Source organism: Fringilla coelebs, assembly GCF_963513975.1.
Source record: "Fringilla coelebs genome assembly, chromosome: 18".
NCBI classification, from domain to species: domain Eukaryota; kingdom Metazoa; phylum Chordata; class Aves; order Passeriformes; family Fringillidae; genus Fringilla; species Fringilla coelebs.
In genome coordinates, this window is record NC_140044.1 from 6,927,654 (window position 1) to 6,942,021 (window position 14,368).

General features: G+C 39.2%; 1 protein-coding gene across 1 annotated transcript in view; it reads right to left on the reverse strand.

Annotated features, from left to right (window-relative positions):
• Positions 1-14,368, reverse strand: part of RTEL1 (regulator of telomere elongation helicase 1) — a gene marked incomplete at its 5' end in the record, with an annotated part of 42,823 nt that overhangs the window by 23,394 nt on the left and 5,061 nt on the right. The window contains 11 exons of the mRNA XM_084218143.1: positions 646-686; positions 2,023-2,136; positions 2,452-2,584; positions 5,813-5,894; positions 6,726-6,803; positions 9,425-9,480; positions 10,542-10,639; positions 11,267-11,345; positions 11,993-12,031; positions 12,368-12,521; positions 13,989-14,054. Coding sequence (XP_084074269.1) covers positions 646-686; positions 2,023-2,136; positions 2,452-2,584; positions 5,813-5,894; positions 6,726-6,803; positions 9,425-9,480; positions 10,542-10,639; positions 11,267-11,345; positions 11,993-12,031; positions 12,368-12,521; positions 13,989-14,054 — 940 coding nt within the window. The remainder of the gene's footprint in view (positions 1-645; positions 687-2,022; positions 2,137-2,451; positions 2,585-5,812; positions 5,895-6,725; positions 6,804-9,424; positions 9,481-10,541; positions 10,640-11,266; positions 11,346-11,992; positions 12,032-12,367; positions 12,522-13,988; positions 14,055-14,368) is intronic.

Consider the following 14,368-nt stretch of genomic DNA (forward strand, 5'->3'; position numbering starts at 1 on the left):
AAGTTGTTCCATTTCTTATACTAATTTGATAATCCTGTCCAGGTGTGAGCTTTAACACAGAAGCCAAACTAGCTGGCATTTCTCCTCCATATCCTTCAAGCATTTTTAGATTTAACAGGTTCTTTTCGATCATGTTAGCCAAGCTACACAGGTGAACTTCTTTTATTCTGTCCTTAAGTGTTATGACTTTGTAATTCTATTATATTTATAAAACATGACCAAAACAATAAATGCTGTCTTCAGGCAGGCTTGACACAGCTTAAAATATCACAAAAAATTGCACTGATTTCCTGTGATTCTCAATTACTCTGCTCATCCTTGGCTGCATCATCTCTGGCTATTGATTTCCTAGTTTGAGCCACTTTCTGACTCTGTTTAGAAACCATATTTTTGACCCAAACACAAACTCCTGACAATAAAAATGAAGTCCAGATTTGGAAATATGAGGCCAGGGACTCAATTTTGTGTGCTATTGCAGCAGCCAGTTACCTTGAGCAAGCAGAAACACCGAAAATCTGACAGCAGCCAGCTCTGCACTGCAATCCTTTACCTTTCTCTTACTGCATCTTCTTTAACATTGCCCTTTCTAAATTTCCAAAAATCTGGGGTATGAACCCATTTGTGAAATCCACACACTTCACTTACCAATTGTTTTCCCCAGAGAAGATAAATAATCCTCTGAAAACCTACAAAGAAGAAAAATCAAATAACACCATTGCATTTCCTTTTCTATGTTTTTCATCCACACTGACTTCCTTTGACATTCATCTAAAATAACATTTCCAGACTCCCAGTTGCTCTCCCTTCTGGGGCAATCACCAATACCAAGGACAAGAATTATTAATACTTTGACTACATTTTATTAGTACTATGAAATATGCTTATTGATAGCTCTGAAGATGATCTAAGCTTCAATATTTCAAAATGCATAGGTAGAAATGAGCAGCCATGTGAGTAGCAACACACGTGAGAGTTCTGCCAGGAAGTCTGCCAAGACTGACTAACATTACCATTAGGTGTGGTGTTGCTGCAGAGTCAGTTTGGTTACTATGGTTATCATTTAATAAATCACTTTGTCTTTGGCTGAAAAAGTCCTACTCTCCAGTGAGCCATATTTATGTTCTTCCACACCTGACTGAAAACTCCCCTGTTCTCTCATGCCTTTATGCTCCTTTTTTTTAGTGCCCTGTAGTTTTGTGTACTGCTTTCCCAGAAAATTTATATATGCAGGGAAAAAACCTAACATATATACTTTTATAAGACATACAAAAACCAGTATCAACACAGAGATGTTGTCAAATCCCTTTCCTTCAAAAAATCCCCATGATCTAAAGCCCTGGAGGGGTGGAATCCCCAACCCTCCTTCTTTAAAAGACAGCATCTTCAAGAGAAATACACTGAAATGGCATACTAAAGCTTCTGAAAATAAGAAATGCACTCTGAGGGTTTTCCAGATTATGACTTCTCTGTAAAAATCCATTACAATTGCTGAGTCCCCTTCCAGTTGTATGGAACATTTGGCCTTTGCTGGCAGCAGAAGCACTGCCAACTCTGAACAACAGATAGAAAGAGACAAAGTGATGGAAGACCAGACAAGCAAGAAAAATGATGATGAAAAGCTTGACAAATATTTGGACATGTTTTCCTTAAAAAGGCAACCCGGAGGTGAAAGAGAAGCTGGGCATGGTGACAAACTTTAAATATAAAAATAGTTACTGCAAAGGCCAGTCATGCTTCAAGTCAATTAAGCCTTCAGCAAAAAAAAATTTGGATAGGGTTCAGTGCAGCTCCTGGGGGGTGGTTGTGGGTGCAGGTCCCAGCTGAGGCTGGTCAGGGCCATCAAGGACTATCAGTGCCTTCGTACCTGATCCCTTCCAGACCTTCAGCAGGAGTGGTTAAAGGGTGTTGTTATCCAGCATTTTTCCACTAGAGATCCCTTACTTAGCTGGCATATTCCTGTTAACAGAACCCAATGCTGGAGCCCAAAACTTCAAAGCAGGATTCCACATGGACGTTCATTACCTTCTTTCATAGGTGGAAGTAAGCACAGTTCCATCAGGTCCCTTTGGAATGATCCCAACCCAGAGCTGGTGTTTATCAATTACATGAGGATTCTCCAGGCAAACAGGAAAAGGGCTGGAGGAAAACGAAGAGGAAGATCCCAGTCATACCCATTATATGATTCCCTTCCAGTTCCAGAACCACTGAATCATAGAATGGTTTGGTTGGAAGAAACCTTAAAGCTCATCTCATTCTACCCCCTGCCATGGGCAGGGACAGCTTCCACTATCCCAGGCTGATCCAAGCCCCATCCAGCTTGGCCTTGGATGGGGCAGCCACAGCTGCTCTGGGCAAACAGAGGACTTCAAAATCCTGAGATAAAACCTAAATCCACAGGAGCAGATTGTGCATCTTTCAGGAATGGCAGTGTTCCCACATCCAGGTACTCACATCTGCATTTCCATTGTAAATGATGAGAGGGGGGAGAGTGTCCCACTGGTGAGGATGATTGTCCTGACCCCCTGTCGAACGAGCTCGTGCATGCTGTACCCAGGGCTGAAACACCAATAGCTTAAAGTCTTGCCTGCATTAAATAAAGAGAAAACACTAAGAAATCAGTCAATGTGGAAAAACTAGACTATGACCAGCATATGGCACATTGCACCTGAACTTCTGAGAGTAAACCAGACAGCATCCAAAGTTAAAATTCCAGATGTATGGTATGTCCTGCTTTGGTTCTTCCCAGATTTAATTACTTTTAATGAAAACATCACTGCTTCCTCATAATCTAATAAGAAAGTATGTCCAACCTTGCACTGGCTTGAAAAAAGAACCCCTTCTCTGTGAGGAATTTCCTATGTAACTATTTAGGCTATAAATCTTTCACCTCAACTTCCCACTTTCCCCAGAGTCAACTCCCAAACATTTCAATTTCTGCTCAAATCTTTTGTGGGATATGGTGACATATATATATATATATATATATATATATATATATGCAGACACATATATGTATTTTAGCGGGTGACTCTGAAAATATGTAAGTTATCAACAGAAAGAATATTAAGAAAAATAAATAAGTCACATCAGTAATTTCGTTCATTGCTCAGCTCAAACTTGCTGAAAACTGCATCAGCTTGTCAGAGACACAGGCACAAGGGAATGAAAACTATACCCTTGTCAAGAACAAGAGCAGCCAAATGAAACATCAGTTTTTATTTCTGTTTCTGCTTTTCATGATTAGTTTCAGTAAAAAAAAATAAATACCACTCACCTAAGTATCATGGGCATTTATTTGAAATTTACACAAGTCAATCAAAGCCTTCATTTCCATAAGAAAAAGCTGGTGTTTTCAGGAAATCCCCATTAAGACTTGCCCAGTGAGTCACTTACTGCTTAGAATTACAAGTGAAATTTAGCTAAAAGTTTTACCCTTCCATCTCATTTGGACAAACACACCGAGACAATGCCCAGATTCTAGAAGACTCACATTCCAAAATTCAGAAAATTCCCTGTCTTTATAACTCACACTAACAATTGGTGCAAATTAGTTTGGACAAGCCAGTGACTATCTACAGATAAGAACAAAGTCACTCAGCCAGGAACCCAAGAAATCCCAGCACAAAACCAAACTGGGCTGATATGGGATGGCCTGGAAAAGGACACCAGCCCCTCATGTCTGCTCCTCCAGTGCTCAGCTGGAAACACATTTCTGTAACCCAGCATGACAACTGCCAGGCACCAGTTCCCAGCTCCTGGACAAGTTGGGACTGCTGTACATTGTTAGCCTGGTGTGCTGCAATTATGTCTTTAAGCTTAACAACAATAAATCCATTTTCAAGGTCCCATTCACCAGCAGGAAGTGTTGGGCATTAAACAAAGCTGGCCTCTTTTTCCATTCCTGGTACAAGGACAGCTAAGACAAGGAGAAATGGCTTGCTAATAGTCTACAACATGATGATTTGGAGCAAACCATGAATGGGAGCATTTTCACTTAATGTTAAACTGCAACAGTCCAATATTGTTGACATAAAGAGCATCTGTTCCCAGATGACTCAGGCAGGATTCTCATCAGCTACCCCAAGCTATGCCCCTTGTCCTCACCAACTACTTTGTAGAGAATGATGTTTGAGTGGATAATTTCCACAGAATCCCTGGAAAACAGCTGTTCTTTAATGCTTGAATTGTTTCTATACAATTTGCTGTATCACTACAGGAAACCAGAGACTCCACCTAACACATCTGGCCTCTGCTAGGCTTACATAAAGCACAAATGTCAGCATACTCAGGTGTGTTACACAGGTACTTGCAAATACTGCTCTTATTTGAAAAGCAAATATATCAGAGTCCATCTACTGAATCACAGAATTCTCCCACTGCTTTGTATTTCTGTGTATAAATCCTCCAAATTGTTGCATTAGCCTCTTCCTGCACCCATCTTTAACCAAATCCACTCAGAATTATTCCTGCATCTTAAAACTCCAACTGAGGCATATTTCAGGAAAACAGCATTTAGAGATTACCAAACAGCACTAACTTCATGGAAACATTTAAGGGGCTATTATGTGCAAACCCAGTAAATTCTTGGAAATTCATTCTTTGAAAAATATTACTTTTGCCCTTAAAAGCTGGACTTCCATTAAACAGGTAATTACACACTCATGAGCACTTAACTGAGTAATTAAGTAGATAGTTATGAAACAAAGTATTTACAAAAGTCCCTTAAGAGTGTTCTGTTAAGAAGGCTTAGGTAAAGGGATCTGCATCTGTCTTCTCTAATTGAAAATGTTTTGCTTTCAACTCAATTATTAAAAAATAAATTAAAATATCAGAAAGAATGAATGCTGCAGTCCAACAAAGCCAAGCTTGGTGCTGCTTTATAGGAGCATTAGGACAATCCTTTGATTCAGAGGCCAAGTTTCTTTTCTTCTAAATATATGGTTCTGAAGAAAAGTTCTATTGAGATAATTCCAGATACTGGGATCTGCAGAGCATAAGGAACAAAACAGGTGGGAGGAGATTTATAAGGAGGGGGAGAAATCCCAGTCGAACTGGAAAGTATGGCTGAAGCTGAAACTATCAAGAACTGACAACACACCCTGAAAGTTGCTCAAAGTAGGAAGTTTCGCAAAGCAGGTGATCCCACAAAAGGTAAACATGCCCCAGGGCAAGGCATTTTCTGCCTAAGAATTCACATGATCTGGACAAGATCTCTGGTACCTCATATGAAACTTCCTTACAGAGCTGCAAAAATGAGCCAACAAACCTCCACAATATAAATAATTTCAAAAGAGAATGGAATAGAATTTATTTTTATACCACCTCTGACAAACATTTTTGCCATCATAACTGTACCTGGACCCCCTTTTTACAGCCTTACTCCACATCAATTCAGTGTTTAACTCAACACAGTTGTACAGAGAAATCCAGCTGGTATGAGGAGAACAGAACCTGTCATGAACCTCAGTATCAGCCTGAGGCTTGGAGAAGAGCTCCCCATTCTTGGCTGCTTTGAAGATTTTCTCTACACCAATACAACAATTCCATGATGGAGATGATCTACTTTCACCAGAATCATTGCCCTAAAAGAACTCCAGCAGTCACAAAACACCAATGGTACAAGAAATTCTTATATTGAGATGGCACATGCCACCTCCCCTTCAGAAATCACTATAAAAGTGAAAAGCCTGTCTCCAACTCATTGTATCCACAATGGAGCTGCACTTGTTTTCTCCTATTTGAAGCAGAAAGGAGCAGTTGAGGAGTTTTCAATGCAGCTTTTGCAGGAACCTCCCCAAGAACAGTCCTGTACCTTGTCTTTTGGAAGATGATGAGTTCCAGAGATCTGTCCTTTGTTTCTTTTTCTGATTACCATTATCCACATGAATATGTACCTGAAGGAAAGCAACAAGCATTTCTAGCAATGGCTGCAGAAACAAACTTGAACTTCATCCCTCAAAAAAACCTGGCCTTACATTAGGAGTAATTCATGCAATTAGTGCCCCTTTTACATTGTTACTAAGGTTATATAATTTCCTGTCTCTTTTCTACTTTGCTTCAAATATTTCATAACTAGGAGCAAAAAAGTGCATCACCATGCAACCAGTCATTTTTGAGTCAGTGATGGGAGCAGCTTTTCATGGGCTGACCCAAAGAGAGACCAAGAACTCAATTATTTGTGTATTCCCACCAGCATAAACCACACAGATTAAATGTAGAATACTATCACAGTGGAAAGATTTGCTTCATTTGGCAACAAAAATAGTATAAAGTCTAAATGTGACAACTAGAAAAAGATCTGTTCCTAAATTTTATCATAACAACACATCCCATTAATTCCAAACTTTAAACAAATTAAAACAGGAGGAGGTTCAGTGGTTCTGCTGCATTTGCTTAGTACTGGGCTAAACTAAAAATACATTACTGGAAGAACACCTTGACTCTTGTTTAACATCCAGTCTCAAAATTTTCTGAAATTTCAATTTGCTGCACTTTCAAAACTTAATTTACAAATTCATTTTAAAATTTTGGTTTTCTTCAGAATCTAAATTAAATACCATTCCTTTGGTGGTTTGGTTTTTTTGGGGGGTTGTGTTCTCTTTTTTTCCTCCCTGTAATCAACATCGTGTCTGTATTACCCATATCCTTCCAAGTCTGAGGCACAGACACAAGGCACAGACATGAAATGCTGTGAGGAAAAACACAGCACACAAAAGCTCCCATACCTTATAATATTTAGATATTGCCTGACGTGGCAGGAACCCTGCTGTGACTCCTTCTGGGGGATCCATGCTGAACACTGTCTGTAAAATGCAGGAAAACAGAATCACAGAATTATTTAGGTTGGAAATAACCCCAAAGATGGTTGAGTCCAAGCTGTGACTGATCCCCACCTTGTCACCCAGCCCAGAGCACTGAGTGCCACGTCCAGGCATTCCACAAACACCTCCAGGGATGGGAACTCCACCACCCCCCTGGGCAGCCCCTTCCAATGCCTGACAACTCTTTCCATGAATAAATTCTTCCTTATGTCCAACCTGAACCTCCTCTGGCACTGCATGAGGTCATTTCTTCTTACCCTGTCCCTTGTTCCCTGGAGCAGAGCCTGACCCCCACCTGGCTGCCCCCTCCTGTCAGGGAGTTGAGGGTGAGAAGGTCCCCCCTGAGCCTCCTTCTCTCCAGGCTGAGCTCCCCCAGCTCCCTCAGAGGCTCCTGGTGCTCCAGACCCTTCCCCAGCTCTGTTTCCTTCCCTGGACATGCTCCAGCTCTTTCTCCAGCCCCTCAATATCACTCTTGTCATGAGGGGCCCAGAACTGGACACAGGACTCGAGGTGAAGCCTCACCATTGCTCAGCCCAGAGGGACAATGACCTCCCTGGTCCTGCTGGCCACATTATTTTTGATACATACATATACATACATCCTTTTGGTAAAATCCCTAATGTGTCTTTGCACTGAGAAGTGTCTCCACAAACATTACTGCTGCAATAACCTTAAATTTATTTCCTTACTCTTGTTATCAAATAAGACAGAGAACCTTGAATAAATGTGGTTCTTCCAGGCAATTCCTGCTCCCCACATGGTGCTCTCAGTGTTCCAAAAACTGCAAGTCAGTATCTAAATATACTCAAACTATATAAATGGCAATGTTATTAATCACTGTTGATGACTCTGACTGTGGGTAAAAAACCACTCCAAGGAGATCAGTCATAAGCAAGCATAGAAGAGCTTTTTGAGATACTTCAGTTTAAAATTTCATCTGTGGCCCCACTGCTAATAACACTCTGCTTAGAAAAGTAATCAAGTTGTAATCATATCTAATTGTCTATATATTAAATTAAAAGCTTCTATCAGAGTTTTGCTTTTCCCCCCTTTCCTGCATGTGATGTCTCATGACTACAGATGCTGCTCTTTCAAACATAAGGCATCCCAGTGCAACTTCAGTGAAAACAGCTGTGGCTCTCAAATATTTACAACTCTGTTAATTTTTCTAAACAAGACATTGATAGGAATTACCCAAGCTCATAAGAGTATCAGCTAGTTACAAGATGTTCCCCAGCAATTAAAAAAAAAAAAAAAGAAAAAGGCAGAATTCCTGGAAATATTTACTTCTGAAAAATAGCCAAAGATATGGTGTACAAAAGGCATTTTGGTAAGTGTTCTTTGAAAAGAAAGAAAAAAATTACTATTAATTAAAACAAGCTGGTGATAAATTAAGACTGAAGGCTCTGCAAGAAGCAAACCCTGTTTACCCAACAAAAGCTCTGTCCCTGTCCCACTTATCTCAAGATGGCAAACTGTCCCCTGGCAGATCCTTTGCAGGCACTGTCCATGTGCTCAACAGCAGAAAAGGGATCTGAGCTTTCTCCTCCAAAGTCAAATCTCCTTTTTTATCTATCCACAGCCCAAAAGAGCACACACAGACAATTATTCCCAGTCTTGGACAACAGCCCCCTAGGATCAGGGGACATGGTTTCTACTTCTGAATTTTCTCCTCTCTCAGCTTTGAAACCCTGGGAAACCAATTTAAATTAGGCTCACCTGGCCTTCCCTCAGAACAGCAACCTCTCCCAGTACAAACCATTTGGTACCAGTGTACATAAATCACTGGAACACACATGAAGGCTTTGTTTAACCACTGCTAGAAAAATGGAATCCTGTGTATGCCACTGTGAATGCAGCCCCACAAACACCCATGCATTCAGAGCTCAGTGCTACAAACCTGCCAGGACCATTCAAAACACACCCAGGTGACTTGTCTTTATCATACAGGTCTGCAAGGTTTGAATAAAGTTTTCATTTTCAATTTTAAATAGGGTGTTAATCTCTGGTCCCTTTTTGCACACACACATATCAGACAGACCACTGTATAATACAGAGGCTCACTGCACCTCTGAATTTTATGGGGCTTGGGATTTTCATAATCAAAGTTTTGGAACAACAGGGAGATGACAGCATTCTGTGGATACCCACAAGTGTCACATTCAGCTCCTATGGAACTGAAAAGACTTTTGTTTCAGACATCTCATAAGTTAATAATTAAATGAAAAAAAATACTGTTAAATTATCTTTTGTTTGCTTTTTTCCTTAGCCTCTCTTGTTATTTCATGAGATGATCTCATATTCCCAAACACTGCTGCAAACAAGTTCAATGACCAAGCTCCACCTGGTGGATGCTGTGCCCAGCCAAAATTTAAATCCAGCATCTCCGAAAAGGGAGACCAGAACTACAAAAGAACAACCTAGGCAAAAATCAGATTAATCCATCCCATCAGGCAGCAGCTTTCTCCTCAAAAATTACAAACTTGCACCATTGCACAAGTGTACATCCCAACAAGAATAAAATTGATCCAATATCTTTCTACATCTTTTAAACCAACTCTTCTATCCTTCAGATATGTATAGAAGCAGCATTAAATATTTACCTGGATAATATCTGAGACCTTATGCAATCCAGATGTATTGACAAATATCCCAGTACCTGCAGAAAGCAACACAAGATTACTCTCAAAACACAAATATACATCCCGTTGTGTATAGCCACACTTTGTCTGAACAGCTCAACACTCTGAATATGACTTGAAAATATTCTCAGAAACAAATACTTTATTTCAAGTTTTTCATCATTATTCTAGATGCAACGAGAAATATAAAAATGGCATTCCATGTCTGACACACTGAGAAGCCTGTCATCCCAGAAAATTGAATACACTTCTTAAAGATCCTCTCCATCTTAAAAATGGGAAAGGAGCTATTTAAAGCAGCAGTTAGAGGGGCAGTTAACATATGAAATACACTGATGGTAGGGATTTTGCAGCAGAAATGATCAACAGATGCACTTGTCAGGCCAGAATGCAAATGGCCTAAAAGGAGAAAGGTGCTGGGCAAAAAGAAAATGAAGGGTGGATGTGTCATCCAAGGATGTCCTTGCAGAACTGACAGTCTGTATTCTACTCCCTTCAATGTTTTCTCTGAAGAGTCTGCTGGTAAGAGCTAAATCATTCTCTTAACACATGTAGAAGCTGAAACATTTTCTTTACAGAAGAGCAATTTTAGAACAAGATGCTGACAGACATTAAAACAGAAGCTAAAACAATTTTCCTTGTTAAATCAAGGAAAAAAACCCCCATATCATATGATTCTCCACGTTCCTGTTTTTTGACTCCAGGAAGAACTCAAGACACAAAAAGTACCATCAGCAAAATGTCAGTAAGCTTCACACCACAATCCATGTGGTTTTGGAGAAAAACAGTGTCTGTGCAAAAGTCCTCTGTGTGCATGGATGGATCCATACTTAGGTACACACTCCTGTTTTGACACAAGGGGGTTCTCAGCATCAGTTCAGTTACATGAACAGATGTAAAATATGCTTCCCAGCAGAGGACCCTGCATGTCTTAATAAAAAGACACAAGTCTTTAAGGTCAGATTTTAGCTTATGGAGGCTTTATCATTTGATTGTCTCCCTTAAAAACACAAATTTCCAGTTTCTTACACTAAAGAGGAAAGTCTGAGTAAGAAAGTTAAAAAGTTTATGCACTTACGGCCTGAAAGAAACTGTAAAATCTGCTCCAGTGACTCCAAGAGGGAGGATTTGGTCTGCAGTGTTATTTGGGCTTCTGCAAACAGATCAAAGATGTAGCTGCAATTTACAAAGAAAAAGCAGAATTGGGAAACACTGTAAAGAACCAAATAGGCACAAATAATGTTACTCTTTCAGAAGAACAATTTCACCATCATGTAGCAAAACATGTTTCTGTCTCTATGAGAATGAAAAATTTCCAAGAATAAAATTAAGTACTCACTTATAAAGACAGTGCACAATACTGCCATGGCAGAAAGTACACAGACCATGTCATTCTCTTTTTCCATCATTCCTCTCCACCATACAATCCATTACTAACTTAGAAGCAGATTGGCATGCAATTTCCATGGCTTTTTTTACCATGTACAACAGGCACCAGTTTAGAAATGGACTTCCAGAGCTCAGAGGTACCTCAGACACTGGTACCTCTGCTTAAATCATGACACAAAATTGAAAGAAGCACAGCTCAGGAAACTCAAGCAGAGGATTTTCCACTCTTGAAACACTAAAAAAGGGAGTTACTCCAGAAATAATGATTACTACAGATAGGGGATTTCAGGAAATCGAAAACCTTGAATAAATACTATTCCCAGAAACTAGAATAGAGCTATAACCCAACAGCTGCCCCAGCTCCAGTTTGCTGTTCTTTTTAACATTTAAATACATGAATGAAAAGAAATTTACCTTCCCTCTTTGGTGACTCCATTACCATTTGCTGGCAGCTCCACTGCATCAATAGCACTTTCAAGCTGAAGAAGAATTTCTTAAGAAGAAAAATTAAGAAGAATTAAGAAGAAAAAGTTAGGGTGCACAGAAAGTCAGGTCTGGGACACATCTAAGTCACTTTTTCAAATGTACTTTATTACAAAGCCTGTTACAAAAGACAGCAGCCCAGCTGTTCTCTCAACTCTGTAAACAAACCAAAATGATCAAAACAAATTTCCTGGATATCACCTTTAAATATTCATATTCAACTCTAAGAACTTCAATGACCTCAATTCCTAATGAAGCTGAAGTCAGCAGCTAAATGTTAAACTCTTTACAAGGAAAAATTGTTCTTGGAAATCCTTTGTATACATGAGATATCTCAGGCTCTTGATGTTAACTTCAGGTTCTGACAGCAGAATGATGCAACTGATGCAATTCCAGCTAGCTGACAAGATTAGACAACATGGGAACTTCTAACAACGAAGGAAAAGACACATTCATCTGCCAAATCTCTCTTCTTGGGAAAAAACTAACTAAACATTCCAAAAAGTTCTTGGGAAAAAAGTCAGATAACTTATAACTGAGACATTCATTGGTGCTTAAGTTATGAATATGGCAATGCTACATGAGCTTGATTTGTAATTGCTGACCTTTTCAAACTGTTTCAACAACAAGTTTCAACACCACAAGAAATACACTTACTCTTGATCTTTGCTATATCTTCCAGTTCCATGTTCAATCCTGTTGAAAAAAGTGAAGACTTCAAAGAGGTTTTTCCACACCTATTTCATTCCCAGTTCCTTTATGCTTTTCCAGAAATTATGGCTATGAAGGTTAGAATTGTGGGTATGGAAAGATATTTTGTGTGTTCCCCTCACTGTTCTCTTTCATAGCCCCTCATGTCACATTGGTTTGATCAAATCTCCCAGTGTCTGGCAACAATTACTAATTCACAACAATTTACTTACTAACAGGAGTGTAAATTTCCCAGAAACTTTCCCTAGAAGTTATTTTCTAGTTCTTGGTAGTGGCACTTTATTATCCCAGAGAAACAGTGATGTGCCACTGTCAACACACCTGAACTGGCCAACTCCATGTTGAATTCAGCATTGATTTCATTCTGTTGAACCACTTTGGCTTGTTCCTCCAGGACAACATTTATTGCATCCATTGCTGAAGCCAAATCATAGGGAGTCAAGTCAAAAGAAGAGGACTCCTCACACAACTTCTCCTAAAAGAGAAGGAATGGAAGAATTATTCTGACCACTCTATGTCCTGTTTGTTCAGGCAGTTTCAGACATGATGAAGTCCAGACAACCAGGCTTGATTTATTTTTGATCTCCAGCTCAGGCCAGAGGATATTTTATAAACACCTGAAGACTTTGACCATTCGTAAACATTCTTTCTGAAATGTAGAACAGATTTTGCCTCTTCCACATTATCAACATTTTAGAGAGTACAGACAGTAATTGTCTGATGTTCAAGCAGAAAATTCTTTTACTTAGACAATTGGTTTGTTCTTCAAAAAAGCTATTTCTCTACTTTCTATTTAAAAAGTAGTAATGGTTTAAACACTCAGGATTAGTAAGTTTGACAAAACTTTTTCTGACTTTGAAAATTAAATCACATATTGCTTTACAAGAAATTTTCTTTCCAAAAAGAATAATTTTCCCTGAGGATTGATGATAAATACTAAAGCCTAACCTACACAAATATTTGACTGTAATAGCTATGAAGAAATAAGTTATAAAGAAAATAAGTGCTGAGCGAGCTGCATGTGTAAACAATTTAATCAGAAAGAAATTAATTTTATTTCAGTGTACTCACTAAATTTCCACATATAAATCTGGAAGAGAAAGCACCATCAGATAACTATTGCAAAATGAGAAGCTGTTCTGGCTAATTTCTGCATGCAGGCAACAATTAGTACTTCCTGCACACTACAAAGGGAAAAACAAATCCAAATCCCAAACAACTGTGACAGGATTTCCACACATTTTTCAACAGAAAGAGATGTTCTGAGGAAAGGAGCAAAGCCTGGATGCAGCAATGCAAGGCTCTCTAGTGAAGCAGAGCAGACACGGGTGGCTGTTTACTGAAAGGACACCAGGCACTCAGACAACAAACCACAGCTGTTCAGCAGAAATCCCACTGGGAGACTGTGGCTTCATGTGGCAGAGAAAGGGACATATTTCAAATGTTCCTTGGCATTTCATCATTTAGGAAAAGAGCTGCAGTTTCAAGCCAGCTAAAAGGAAGAACTCCTAAGACAGCAGTATTTATTTTTTTTTCTTGTTTTCCTCTATGAGTGAGGACTTGGAAATATTACAAAAGTCCTGTTTGCCATCTGCACTTGGCAGAGCTGATGCAGCTGAGCTTCAAGAGTGGGTCTTCCATGATTTCTTATACAGTGTTTTCTTAGAAGTCTCCAAGAAAAGAATCACCTCATAAATCTGGAGATGTACCCCTTAGAAAGAAACCATCACCTCATTAAAAAAAAAAAAAAAAAAAAAATCAGCAGTGTCAAATGACTGTTAACTACAAAAATTTAACTGTCACAGAAACAAGAAATCTTCATAATAATGAATATTAGCAACATACACCTGAGTACAAATTTTACAGGCTGTTTGTAATAGGATGGGGTCTGTTTTACACTTTGGGTGCAGATTGAAAACGGTAAGAGAACAGAACAACTCACCACATTGTGAGCTTCATCGAGTATCACCACAGTCCCCTTCAGGTCCAAGTTGTGTGATTTCCTGCTCTAAAGACAAAATCAGAACAAGGAAATGGACAAAAAGGCCACTGAGAAATATGGGTTTGATTGGCTGAGAAAGTGGATGATAAAATACTTTGTGTTTTCATGCATTTTTTGGTTGGATTGTTTTTTCCTTTGAGAAAACAGCGAGTAATGGCTGTGGCTGCCTGCTACAGAAAGGACAGAATCACTTTCTCTGGAAATGAAGGTGCTAAAATGTAGCATGTAAATGTCTACAGAGATTATAATTTGTAGTAAAGAAAAAAACCTCAGGTGTGCCATATTGGGGTTAGTTTAACTAATTAAGAAAGTTTACTTAT